The sequence below is a fragment of the Pagrus major genome, chromosome 9 (genome assembly GCF_040436345.1).
Source record: "Pagrus major chromosome 9, Pma_NU_1.0".
In the NCBI taxonomy this organism is placed as follows: domain Eukaryota; kingdom Metazoa; phylum Chordata; class Actinopteri; order Spariformes; family Sparidae; genus Pagrus; species Pagrus major.
Genome location: NC_133223.1, coordinates 16,401,580 through 16,415,648, shown reverse-complemented (window position 1 = coordinate 16,415,648; position 14,069 = coordinate 16,401,580). Strand labels below are relative to the sequence as shown.

General features: G+C 40.2%; 1 protein-coding gene across 1 annotated transcript; it reads left to right on the top strand.

Moving 5' to 3' along the window:
• Window positions 1–946: 946 nt before the first annotated feature.
• fastkd5 (FAST kinase domains 5) lies at window positions 947–9,959 on the top strand. The gene is made up of 3 exons (XM_073473042.1): window positions 947–1,042; window positions 5,416–5,533; window positions 6,798–9,959. The coding sequence occupies exon 3, from the start codon at window positions 6,810–6,812 to the stop codon at window positions 9,252–9,254; it is 2,445 nt and encodes an 814-aa protein (XP_073329143.1). The 5' UTR covers window positions 947–1,042; window positions 5,416–5,533; window positions 6,798–6,809; the 3' UTR covers window positions 9,255–9,959.
• Window positions 9,960–14,069: the final 4,110 nt, after the last annotated feature.

The following is a 14,069-nucleotide window of genomic DNA, read 5'->3' as shown; positions in this document are numbered from 1 at the left end:
TTAATACTAACACAAAATAAGAAGAAGGACCACATGGTGAAATGTCTCCAATAACAAAGTTCACAAGGGAAGCCTGAGTGTGAGCCAGGACTGCTTGAGGATAGCAACACTTGCGCCCCATTCACACCGCTGTAACGTTACCCCTCCCCCATGCGCTAACATGGCGCCCAGTAGTCCACATTTTGAGCGTTTTAAAAAACCTACTTCCACCGACTGGATAACATCACAAGTGTAACTACATTAGTGGCGCCGAGACCGTCCGTGCACTTAACAAGTGAAATCACGTCCATGCGAAGCGTGCGCTCATTGTGACTGGGCGCACCAAGCGTATGATACGAGCTACTGCAAAGTTAAAGTAAGAAAGCAAAGCACACAACAAGCTAGCAGCACCCGAGGGCTCCATCAAAACAGTCCGATGCGAGCATGTGCTAGCCAAACAGGCTAGCGCGTGTAGCCTTGCGAGTGCGGCTAGGCTTCCAGAAAGAGCGATATCCAATAAAGATTAATAACACCACAGGTCGGTTTTATTAAAACACAGCATGTGGGCAAAACGCTTTTAAAAAAAGACACGTTAAGTCTGCGGGCTAATGTTGGCTAACACCCTCCCCGTCCACTTCAGAGCATTCTCTTATCTTAGCCAACTTAGCCGCTTGGATGTAGCCTACTCGTGCACGCTAACACAACATTAAATATGAATGTAAAGGTTTGGAGTGGTTGTAAATGCTTATATTTTCACCAAAGAGTGCACAGCACGGCCGGTCGAGCCCGTGTCAATGTAATTTAAGCGATTATCTTCCCCCATCGATGTGTTAGCATTAGCAGCTGGCTAACGCAGCAAGCTCGCGGGATAGCAAAGGCGCGCGGCCTGCTTGCAGCCCCATGTGCTGCTGCTTTGTTCTGGGGGCACTTTTAAGTGTACACCACGGCGCACACATCGACCCAAAACTTCCAATTTCCATCAACATGTGCCCGACAACAGGAGCACAGGAGTCCACAACCCGCAGCTGCCACCAAAGTGTTGTAAATGCACATTTTTTGACGGGTGAGTATGACTTCCCCGACTAGAGGTGCAGCAGCAACACATGCTTTTCAAATCTCCCTCATTCTCCAACCATGGAGGAGAGGTTGCCATGCGCCTCTTTACAACAGTGTTTCCAAATGCGGAAACTGACGATTAAAAGCGGGTTTTTTTTCGTCCCCCCGGTGTTAACGTGAAAGTGCGGCTCCCGTGTCGCATACGTCGCCGAGCATTTCACTTTTTTCCCCTCGCCGTTTTACCGCATCTCTCCGAAAAAGGGGCTAACAACAGGTTTCTTGCCAATAACATGCGCGTAATAAGACACTGGCTTCTAAAAAATCCACCATCTTCACTCACTTGTGCGGACTTACCGTTTACTCACACTGTTTCGGGGGGCATCTGCAAAAAAAACTGAGGAAAAAAAGACTTCGCCGAAAGAGTAGCAGCTAGGACGTATAATCCAAAAAGCACAACCATGTGCTACTATTATGATTTGCTAGGAGTTTGGGAATCGTAGTAAGATTGCGAAAGTGGCGCGAGTACACTCGAGGTTTAACCATGTGGTGAATGAAGGGCGGCTCCCAGCCAGCGTAGCTAAACCCCAACTCCTTCATTAGCATAAATCAACTACTTCCTCTCCAAGTGCGACTCTCAAGTTTCGCCACTTGATTTCCAGGCTGTTGGTAAACACGCGGCGGCAGCGAAATATATAAACTACCAGCTAAAAATTCATCGTTTGGAAAAAAAACCCACAAATAACACTTAAAAAACACCCTTAAGAACAAGGAAACAGAGAGGCCGCCACTGAAGGCAGCGTCAACACACGAGCAGCTGAAAGTCGACGCCCATAAAGTTTTATAACATGATTTTGTTGATGTTTCCCCGCTTAATGTAAATATCAGAGTATTTTATGAGTATAGATGGACGTGAGAAATTAATGTAACATGTTATTCTAACGAAAAATGATCTACTCAGATTCATTTGTTGTGGTCTTTAGTAGCAATCTGGCACAATGCTGGTGCATAATTCTATTTTCCATATAGTCTTTAACTTTACAATATAATCTTTACAATATAGTTTCCCTCAGCCCTGGTGTCAGGTAGTATTTCGAGTGTATCTGCACAATATATGAGGTATTTCTATTGTAATCTATTAACTAAATTTAATCCTTTATTTATCAAAACATAGGATGCATGTTTTTTAATTAAGTGAGAGTTGCACACATGCCTCATAAATGAAACGTGATTGTTGGATTGATGTGCCTGAGTTAAAAATATTACCTGCAGTATAACCATGCCTTTAGATAGACTATAAATATAAAATAAATTCATTTTGCTGATACAAACAGCTGTTGAAGCATCATTTTCATTTGATATTGTTGAAAAAATGTTGCTTTACCTGAACATTAACTTTAAAAGAAAAGAAAAGAAAAAATAAGAGAAAGTAAGACTTTAATAGCACACACACAAACAATTTGTTCCATCCTCTGTAGATGTATTTCTGCATTATAGTGATGTGGTTTTTGGATGATCATAATTGTAATTTGTATCAACATTTTACAACAAAACTAATCCTGCAGCATTAAGTTCAACAGAGTTACAAAGACAGTGCAGTTTTATTGTGGCCTGCTTTAGTGTTAAGTTACTCTTTTACTCGAGGCCACATATTTTCCTGAGAAAATATGCAGCATCAGTATGAAACTTAATTGCAGTCAATATATTTGATGCACAAGTAGTCAGCACAGACTTTTAATAAAAGTGGATGTAACTGCCACCAACATGGTTTAAAGCATCTGTTGCAGAGGCTCCTCCCACTGAAAGGGCGGAGGAGTGTTCCTCCTTCAAGCAGAAATGCGGGGGGATTGTCTTGCTTATGACCGTGGGTCAGTCTAGTTCACCTTTCACCTCTAGATTCAGCCATGTGTGAAGTCACACAATGGAGGCACAGAATTTGAAGTCGCCCCCTGCTCACACAGATGGAACATGCAAGAATGTTAAGAAGTACTGCAGTCTGATTGTAAGCATTATGATTATTGTTAAAGTATTATTGTTAGTGTTTTGGGTTAAATGTGACAATATAAAGCCACAACAAAATTTCAAGAAACACTAAATATAATGTAATTCCAAAGAGGTAAAACTTCTAAATCAACTTTGATGCATACGTGTGACATTCACTTACACTTACTTCACTTTAGTTCAGATAAAAACCAAGTAGCCTATAATGGTGAGGAAGTGGGGACGACATAACACTGAATGTTTTCACCTCTGTAAAAACTGGAGTTAAAGGTATAAAGACAGTAATTAAAACATATATTGTAAATCAGCTGAGAGACACACAATGTTCTGTACGTAAATTCACCAATTATGTTAAAAATATAACTAATTTTTATATGGTCAAAAACGACTTCTCTCTTAAACACAAGAGGGCTGGGGGACACTATTGGTCCATAGGGAGGGATACTAATTTCTGTCAAGAGTGTAGTTTTCTTCCAACAAATTAAACAAATTGTATATTAATGTCTGAACTATCACAGAGATTTTGTTGACAAAATAAAGAGAGATTATAGACGTAATTAAAATGCCATTAAAGTATAAGCTATTACATTGAAAATATTATAAATACAAAGACAATTGTTGGGCAAGATTTTTAAAAAACATTTCAAAGCAAAACAAGCCTTAACTCAGTTTTTAAAAAGTAAATAATTTTGACTCACTAACACCAAAAGGATACAGATGCAGATGTACTGTAGGTTTAAAACAGTATAAGCCACCCTCAGCCGTTTTTTGCCTAATACAGACATTTTACTGCATCAGAACACAAAGTGAAGTGGATTATGATTGCTGTGGGGATGATGAAAACGTTGATGTGCTCACTGATGCAGCTCAGGGCTGCACAATATGGTAAAAAAGATATATCACAATTATTTTGACAGTATTACAATTGCAATGTGATTCCAGATTAGTGGGGGGAAAAAAGAGCTAATAATAGCCTGTAGCATAGATCCTGACATATACACAGCATACATAAAAAAATTAAACACATTCTTTTTACAATGCAAATGAAAAAACAAATGACCTTGTTCAAAACTCATCACCAAATCATTTTAACTCCCACCAATAGGCCTTTTCACAGCAACTTTGTTTTACTCCTCAAAGCAGGAAAAGCACATGTGTGACTAATATTCATGTGTCCTTGTAAGCCACGACGGTGTGATAGTGACCCACAATAATACCAGGGCCCTGAAACTGAAGCAGCTGAAAGAAAATCAGTCTTCATTCATTTTATTTAAACCTGTGCTTTGAGCCAGTAGAATTTGTGATCTTAGGCGTAGTCCCAATGACTGATTGAACTGAATTAAGTTCAAATCTACGTCATGCTTAAAAAAGACATTTGTCCTCTCTTACGTGGTTTCAGTTTTAGGCCAGTTTAAAGTTTCATCATTTTAACAGAAACATAAAACTAATAATTGATCTATTAAGTTACAAGTGTTGCACGAAAACCTAACTCCAAAACCAATATATGTGCTACAGTAATTTAAATAAGCTTTACAGTGAACTGAAAAGGATTTTTTTTCAATTGTAATGTGAGGCCTAAATATTATGTTCCAATAAGGATATTGAACTTCAGAAAATACAGAGGGAACAAAGAAAAATAATTACTGTCTGGCCTGCTCTTTTGTTCTTAAAGGTTTTTCTCTTTTTTAGCCAAAAAATTGTTTTCAGTTGCTGAATGTATTCTATCATAACTATACAATTATAGTAATTAAGTAGGCCTTGTATGTTAAAGGAACTGTTTTTTGGTGTTGTAATTGTGCTTAAAAAAATGTATTGTAAAGTTGTGATAAATTTGAGTTCTTTAAAATGTCCATTTTTTATGTTTTAGTTTTAACAATTGAATTGAACACAATTGATATAGGTTAAGTCTAAAAAACCTGTTTAAACATTTGTTTGTTGTAAGAATCTTTTCTCAGTGTGCTTTTCAGCTGATGAAAGAAAAACAGAGGGCTTGAACTGACTTTTCAGTGACATGAATCTTAACTAAAAAATAATTTAAACACAATAATACGGTGGATCTGTATTATTAAACTACCATGTTCAGCGTTTTGTTTAAAAATTGCTTTTCGTCGTCTTGATTTTTTAACCTACCCGGCTGCCATAGGTCACACTGTGTTCAGTTATGGCTGCCCTGCACGGAAGCCACGTCAACCTGCCACAATAATGTTACACCCCAAGTTCGACACCATATTTTTTAGTCATTTACCCTAGAATCTTACACTGATGCTGAATATTCCGATAGATTATTACAACGTGTTCATCACAGCACAATGTTTTAACTTGTTTTTAATACATCGATGGTTACATCGTGTATTAACAATGTCTAGCTGTTTTATTTTGAAGGTTGAAATACTTGAGTTCCGGTGTCACAGCAGCATGGCTCCGTCTCTTCCTAACTTCGTGAGGGTTTTACATGTCAAACTGTGAATAACAGGCCGGCGTCGATGCTGGGGGGATAAAGGTGAGTTAAACATAGTATTTGCATGTTATACGGATGTGTTTTATCTGATTTGTGTAAAGTTATTCAGCAACGTAAGCCTAAATCAACGTCACCTGCTGTCCGAAACCACATAGCTAAAGTGTGCCTGTTCATGGACATAATCACAATCAGGGTAACTGACAAATAGGTTTTCACATACATACAGTACAAGGAACAAGGCCTTGAGGTTATGGTGCGTAACAATAAACACAGTAAGTAGAAAATGTAAATAAAGATGAAAGGCAAATACTGCAAGTCATGAAGCATAAACAGAAAATTGCCAGTAAAATATGAAAAAAGTACAATATGACTGTGCTATAGTTCACACAATATTTTTGAAAAATGTAAAATAGTAATGTTCCCTGTTGTCACTGATAGGCAAATTGCTATTAGCCTATGTGCATGTAATAGCACAGCACTTAAAGTGATATTAAGTGGGTACATTTTCAGAGTTAAAAGATGAGCTGGATGTCAACTTGTTAGAAGGAATTTTTAAAGGCCATGTCTCGACACAACTAGTCATAGGTCATGGACAGATTGAAGAAGCAAAATGACAACAGTAAATGGTACTTACCTGCCTGTTTCACCTGGATATTATTGTATATGCTGTGTGTATATGTATTCATCCACTCCAACAAGTGGGATTCTCAGTTTCAGGCAGGAAATGTTCATAACAGTTGTTCATAAGTGGTGTTGTACATATAAATGTATATGAGTAGTAGCGCTGGGAATCACAGTACTCATGATACAATATGATTCAGGATGTGTTGCCCATAATACAGCAATTCTGCAGTAAAAATATCGATACTTGGCACCAGTGTATTGATAATTGTATCGTAAGAAGCAGCAATACGACATCAATATTTTGTCCCACCCCTAACTGGTAGCAAGCTGAACTGAATGAAATGTTCAATTAAATTTAAGATTGTGACATGAATCACTTTTATCTGTGTTCTACAAAAATTTCAGACAGTAATGGTCCTTAAATGTCAGCTGAAGTGTACAACCTCCTAATGCTGTTGTCAGTATTTGCATTTACCTGCATTTGAATAATCCTACATATTTATACAAAATGGGTTTATACACTAAAACCTTCTTGTTAATATTTGTTTTTAATTGTTCAAATCAAAATAAAGTACCTCAAAACTGGACCATGCATATTAGATCATTGCATGTTTGGTTGACATGCAACTTTTAATTTGGCATTTCATAGCTGTCTTTTAAAGTCATTTCTTTGTCTTTGTAGTCTGGCAGATCGATGGCTACCTGTGTGCTGTGTCGACGTGTGCCCAGGCTACGTTACCTCCCAGGCTTGAGAAAGGATTTTATCCAGGCTCAGCATGTGCTTGTCAAACGAGTGGATGAGACTGATGATCAAGAAGGAAAGAAAGAAGTGTTGCAACACCATGAAGCCTGTCTTCAAGCAGGATACAGGCTGTATTACAACCCCAGCTCATATCACTCTGTGTGGAACTCTGCGTGGAACTCTGCAACCTCCCGGAGCCAAACAGATAATGATGAGGATGAGTGTCTCTCCATGCTTGCGCCTTTCTTCTGGCAACAGAGCAATCGCTACAGTGTGAATTGCTCACGGCATCTCTCCAGCTCAAAAAACACACTTCTTGACTTGGCTTTCGACAAAAGCTCTAAACCCGCGATGCCATCAGCGTCACTGTACAACAGCAAACACATACCGCCAGATGTTAAAGTAGATACGCGTGCCTTCTTGAAATGCCGGCCAGAGTATGCCTGCATGACCCTCGACCTCAACAAGCGGCCTCACCCAATCGAATGGGAAGAGGCTGTGGTGCTGCTGCAGAAAGTGACTGTTTTAAAGGGCAGCATGAAGCCATCTAATGTGTCTCAATTCCTTGTGGAGCTCAGCCGCTTGCACCCTGACAGGATGCCATTAGTGAGGAGTGACCAACGCTTCATCATGCTCCTCAGATATTCTGTGGAACACCTTCACCTCTTTACTCTGCTTCAGCTGCTGGAGGTGCTGCAGGCGTTCATGTGGATAGGCATACCCTCAGCTCACACTGTGCTCGGGCTATATGAGGCCGAGCTGAGCCGCCGGGCCGACCAGATGAGTCTGCACCAACTGCTTTTTGCTGCCGACTTGTGGCGCTGTTTTGGGAGAAAGGTACCCCAGTTCTTAAGGCACCTCTATGATTCAGTCCGCCCGTACCTTGGACAGATGGAGGTCTGTGAGCTTGTTCAACTGTTGTATATAATGGGAGAGGGTAGGCAGTGCCCAAAAGACATGATCCGTCCTGTAGAGCAGCTTCTCATGCTTCATTTACACCAACTGCACCCCGAGGAGGTTGGTACTGTCTGCTTGGGTCTCTTCAAATCCCAGACTTCAATATCTGAGGCTGCAGCGACGCGTATTGTCGATATGGCACACTATTTTGTGGAGGAGATGAGCGACTTTGCCATGGTGAATGTGCTAAAATTCATGCGCTTCAGCTACCTGTACCACAGGCTTTGGCTGGAGGCCATGGCACAGGAAGTTCCTCGACGGGCCCACGGGATGGGTGTCCAGGGACTGATGCATGTGGCACTGACATGCTCGGCACTGCATCACCACAGTGATAAAATCCTAATGGCAATTGCTGAAAGAGTTCCCTCGCTGGCGCCACACTGCAGGAGTAAAGACTCATGCAAACTGCTGTGGGCATTTGGCACATTAAGGTTTCTCCCCACTCAGAGCCCGAGTTTCTACTCGAGCCTGACAGAGGCCCTGAGACAGAGGAAAGCTGAATTCCAGCGTTACCCAGAACATCTGCTGACTGGTCTTCTCGGCATGGCCTTTGTCTCTCACTTCCCAGAGGAACTAATTGCATTAGCTTTGAGCCCCGAGTTTGTCAACATAGCACTGAAATCCACGCAGCTGGAGCTGAAAAAAGACTTGTTCACTTTAGAAAGAGCTGTGGTGCTTGAGCTGCCTCAGTGGACTGGCCCGCAGCTGAGCCGTGAACTGAGAGAGGAGGTGACAGAAATGTTGTGGAAGTTTGCTCAATCAGATGTGTGCCAGAAAGCAGAGGTTCAGGAGGCAGAATCTGCCCTGAAGGATCTGTTCGGAGGAGAGAAGTTTGTATGCAAGAGGATGATCCTGCCCCACACTCGCTCCATCGACCTGGAAGTACATCTGGACTCTACTGGACAGCCTGTACCTGTGAACCCATCTGACACAGCCATGTTATCTCCAGAGAACAGTTCATCCAAATCTCCCTCTCATCAGGGCTGGGATGGAACGGATATAGGAGTAGCTATAACTGACGAACTTTTTGCACAGCTCACGAGTACTAAAAACACCAAAGAACCTTTAACTCCATCTGCTACCGTTAAACCACCTTCTCTTCACAGAGTACAGCCTGATGAAGGTGTCAGTCTGTTTGACACAGGGCTAGTCCTGACCAGCGACATTAGAGACGCTCTCATCAGACCCAGCAGGCCCGCCTCAGCCCCCCAGAAATCCGACGGCACAGTCAAACTTGCAATCCAGGTCTCCAGTAGGAACCACTACTGCTACCATTCACAGCAGTTGTTGGGCCTTCATGAAATGAAGAGGAGGCAGTTGAAGTTGGCAGGCTACAGGGTTGTTGAGCTTAGCCATCAGGAGTGGTTTCCCATGCTGAGGAAAAGCAGGACTGAGAAGCTGGCATACCTGCACTGCAAAATCTACAACAGTCTGTCATGAATCTTTGACCTCCAAGAGCCAAAAGAAATAACAGGAAAATCTCAGACTGCAATGCAAACTATGTGGGCACTTTGACTTCTGGGCAATCTCTAGTTCGTTATGTATATAGTGTATGTGCAAAACACAGAAACAGTTCAGTTATGGCGATGGACTGACATTTGTTTTTCCCAACACAATTGCCAGAATAAATGTTGACAGTGAAGGTTTCTGCAAACCATGTATATGTTGACACTTCAATTTTATGTTTTGAAAATGCTGAGCTTATGTATTGGTTAGGTTTAGGCACAAATAACATTTTTTTAGGGTTAGGAAAAGATCATGTTTTGGCTTAAATTACCTGGTTTTGTTGCCCGGAGATGTGATGACTCCTCGTCAAAATTATACGTTTTTGTCGCAGTCTTCAACGTTTTTCTTCCAATAAGAAAGTCAGGTCATAAACATGTAATGTGAATGTGATACCACATTTATTGTATATGTATATTGTATATATGGTGCGTATGAAACGTACAAATGTGAATGTATCAGTGGTTTGCAGAAATGTTAACCATCAACAGTTTACTCGGCTGTTTACCCTCACCCACTATTTACTTTTACATGTTTAGTTCTAAACACATTTCTTAAGGATTCTTTTTTTCAAAATGTGTGACATTTAAAGATATTTTTCTGAAATTAATGCAAATAAAGAAAGGATTCAGGCAGTAGAAATTTGGAATGTATTTTGTTTTGCTTTTGCCCTCGAGGATCTGCAGAAGTATAAAGAGAAACTTGTTTTGCATGATGCTTAATCACATTCACTCATGCATGAGGTCAGTGTGCCCGTTTCTGCTGCCCACTTTGCACGGCAAAGGTCAAACTTGATCTTTTGAACTGATGTGAGTGTGGAATGAAACAGATGCTCCCGACTAGAAGAATCAGTTATGTAATTTGATAAAGCAAGAATTAAAACCCTCACAAATTATTATCAAAGGGGAGGCAAATAATTCATTTCAGTGAAGCATCTGTATATAATAGCGACCTTGTCTGTCAGAAAGCTCTCAGAGACCCATTTGCTTTTTTCTTGCAGGCGTTTTTTCATTTCATGTTCTAACTAAAATTGGCACCTTTGTTACTCGGCGTACTCATATTTTGAACAGCTTTTTGTTTAGAATGTTAATGTCAAAAGAAAATGTAACCATTATGTTTCCCATGAGGAAGAACAGATACATTTTTAAAGTGGGGCACTTGTTGCACAGCGTCTAAATCCCTGTTATTGTAAAATATATTCTTTATATTAAGTATGAAAGATTTACTGAATATTTCTACACCATGGATAATGAGAGTGGTGTCCTTGTTAAACTAAAGTGGACAGACAATGTTTTACAAAAAGAATAAATGTCAGAAGTGTCCATAAACCCTGAATCAAATAAACTTTGAAAGTACAGAAGCTACATTTATGTAACAGTTGATTTTTGTCAGAATTTATAGCTTTCAGCTGCTTTTCAAGCTTAAAAACCTTCAAAATAACAGACACCTTATCGGTGAATGGCATTCTATATAAATATGTTCATTTATTCAGAGGGTGGAGTACTATATAATGCAATACTACCAGTAACTACAACCCCAGAGGGACTGTAGCATTGTGCCGAGACCTCTCTGAAAGGTTCAAAAGGTATAAAATGTTCAAGGCTTCTCAAAAATAGAATCTTTGACACTACATAAATACATTCCACTGTCACTTTTTTTGTGACAAACGATGCAAAACATGATTTTTATATCAGATTGTGCAAAACTGTGAACAACACCTCTGAAACTGTCAGAGCGTGCCAAGTGACAGACTGGTCACAGCCCCACTGACTCAGGGACATTAATCCTTTCACACTGGGATGGAATTGATGTTTCCATGTTTGACTCCTCCAAGCCGTTACAGGATGACCTCATTGTGGAGGTCATCTGTCCATCTCTCGTTGCACCACTGCAGCAGGATTAGGGATGTTCACAGATGCCACTGTTTGTATTTTTATCTGTATCTTTGAGGTAGAAAGAATTTGTCAGACTTTTTTCCTTTGACACATTTTTAGCATATTGTTCTGTCAGCTTGTGTAAACATGAAGTGGTGTAAGAATAGCAGAGCAACAAAAGTTGGCACCTGAACAGATTTGTTTTATTATAAAGAGCTGTCAGGCTCGCAAATTCAACATGTTTAAGTTTTCCAGGGTTTTGGTTTTCTGACAACGTAACTTGTGAATGCAATTCAGTCCGACAGCTGAAGGTTTGAGATGCCTCCCATCAAGACGCATAAATCAACGGGAGAAATTTCAAAGGAGTCGGCCCTTTTCAAACACATTACCGCACAAGGTTAGAGTAACTTTGACAAAAAATTTAAAGTAGATATACTGGTATCACTGTGATGAATTGCCCAGCTCAGGCGAGATTTTGTTTGAAGCTGATTTTCATGGTGTATTGACATGAATGGAAATCAGTGGCTGCCTGGAATGAAGGAGGATATTTAAACTTTATAAATCATACAAGTATCTAAATATATTTGTAGACTTACAATGTATAAAACCACCACTTTGGTCTTTCGTCAAGACAGAATAGATTTTTAGGTGGTCGATGGACATTTTATTTATTTACTGGCCTTCAAACGCATAACAATGAAACTAATTTTGAACCAAAGTCAGCTAGACTGTCAGATTGTCATATCCAGGTACGGAAACATCCGTAAACAGGATATCCTCGTTTCTCCTTGAAGAAAAAGCTGCAGGGGTAAAGACACACCAGAGAGACTACAGGTGTGTTGTCTTCCCCTTAAAATGTTTCTCTTTCTTTCCCTCTATAACTCCTCAAATCCTTTGTGACCCAGAAACTGGAGTTAGTGCTTCCATCTTACCAGGTGTCCCAATGCTGTCGGAGTCAAAAACAGCTTCAAGGTCTCCTGAAGGAAATGCAAGAAAAGCCTGCAGGTAGAAATGTTTTTTTAATGGCATGCCCATTAGTTCATTTCCCCTACTTTAAAGGGACTCTGTGTTGTGGTAGTTGTTTAGGTTTGCTGACTCCATTTCTAAGCTAACGTTAGCTACTGTTTCTCTCTGTTAGCGGAGTGGATAGAGTCACATCATTTGGACTGTCACTGGAAAGCGGACCCGAGTCCTTCATGGAGAAATCCACAGTCCAGCAGCATTAAAGGTATGATATGTAAGAATTTTAGAACATGTTACAACTGTTTTTTTCCATTCTGTTGATAGTTTCAGTTCGTTTTTTTATGTTTTAACTACATACTTTTCTTACATATAGCAAACTTTAAGGTGTGTAAAGGGTTGCCATATGCAGTTTGTATGTTTGTTGTCTTGAGAAGTAGAAACCAACACATGATTTGGAATAACTGATTTTATAATTGGTTATTAGATTGAATTTTTAAGTCAAGACCGGTAAATTTACATATCAGTAAACAACTGTCGTAATTCTCTTCACTGCTGCCTCATTCCCTCGCTTCCTGATGGGAGACAAGTGGCATGAAGGGAGGAAGGGAAATGAGCAGTAGGAAAGACAAATTCAATCAACACTACTACATCTGTCAGCATGCGTGGGGGCGCTTGATGATCCCCGTGGGGGAGCTGGAGGAAGCTGCTGGGGAAAAGGGACACTTTGGTTTAACTGTTGCTACTTCTCCCTCATCAGGATGAACGAGAGGAGGATGATAGTTGCGCTGTGCTCACAATTAGCCAGCAGAGGGCAGTCTCTATTTAGGAATCTGCACGTTATGTCTGACTCACAATGATGAAACAGTCCCATGGCACCTACATTTTCATGTAACTCAGATTAATATAAAAGCAAGGTGTGCACCACTGTCTTCAGACAAATGGAGGGAAAACAAGCTTAAAAGGACATATTCAAAGAAAATGTGTTTAACTTTTTGTCAATATCATAATGTTTCAACAATGCAGTCAATTTGCAGATCTAACAAAAGAAGACAGAAACAGATTTGAGGGCAGTGAGCACATTTTAATGTAGGGAAGAGTCAATAAATGCCTCTCCTATTCTCCACAGATCTGAAAAACTATAAAAGGGAATTCACATTTGGCCACTTTCATGTCAGTGCCACCCCTGCAGCTACTGATTTCACACTTCTGGGTGTGCAGGAATCATGCTTTTGAAGTTGAGATGATTCAGTTTCTCATTTAGCACCATTTTCTTTGGATTCAAATGCAACTCACCGGATAGCCAAATAAATCCCTTATCCACGAAACCTATATAGGGAGAAAATGTTAGCTAGACTACCTCTCTCACTGATGTTGTGTCAGCTGTATTACGTTTGCAGGTTTGACGCTAACAAGGGCAAACATGTTTAGGGAATAGGGACTGCCTGCCACAGCGCACTAGTTTTATTAGCGCGTGTGTGTGGAGTAATGGGGATGATTATCGGCTTAGATTGGATCATTATGCTGTTATTATATTGTATTCTGTGTGTAATCTACCAGGAAAGGTGCTAAACGCTCTCTTACTTGTTCATGACTCACCGTTGACAAGACATTTATTGAGTTATTAACTTGCTATAAACAAAAGTGAACACATAGGGAATAATCATTAGGCTTAGACACTATTTTCAAATGTGACCAGTATTTCACCCGCTAATGGAGGAGGCTCTGCTAGACTGAATGCTCTCTCAGTAATCCCCGTCTTATTTGCATTTCAATTCTTTTGCTTTTCTCAGCCTGGAAGCTAATCCAGCGCAGTGTGAATGTAGGCTAAACTTGCATCAACATTTCTTAAGTTATCTCAACATAGAGATACCACTCTGTCTGGCATAATTCCTTTCTTTAGTTTATTGTGTGAAAC

What these genes read in the sequence shown, in the direction of transcription:
- fastkd5 (XM_073473042.1), top strand. Translation starts at nt 6,810, where the DNA reads ATGGCTACCTGTGTGCTGTGTCGACGTGTGCCCAGGCTACGTTACCTC.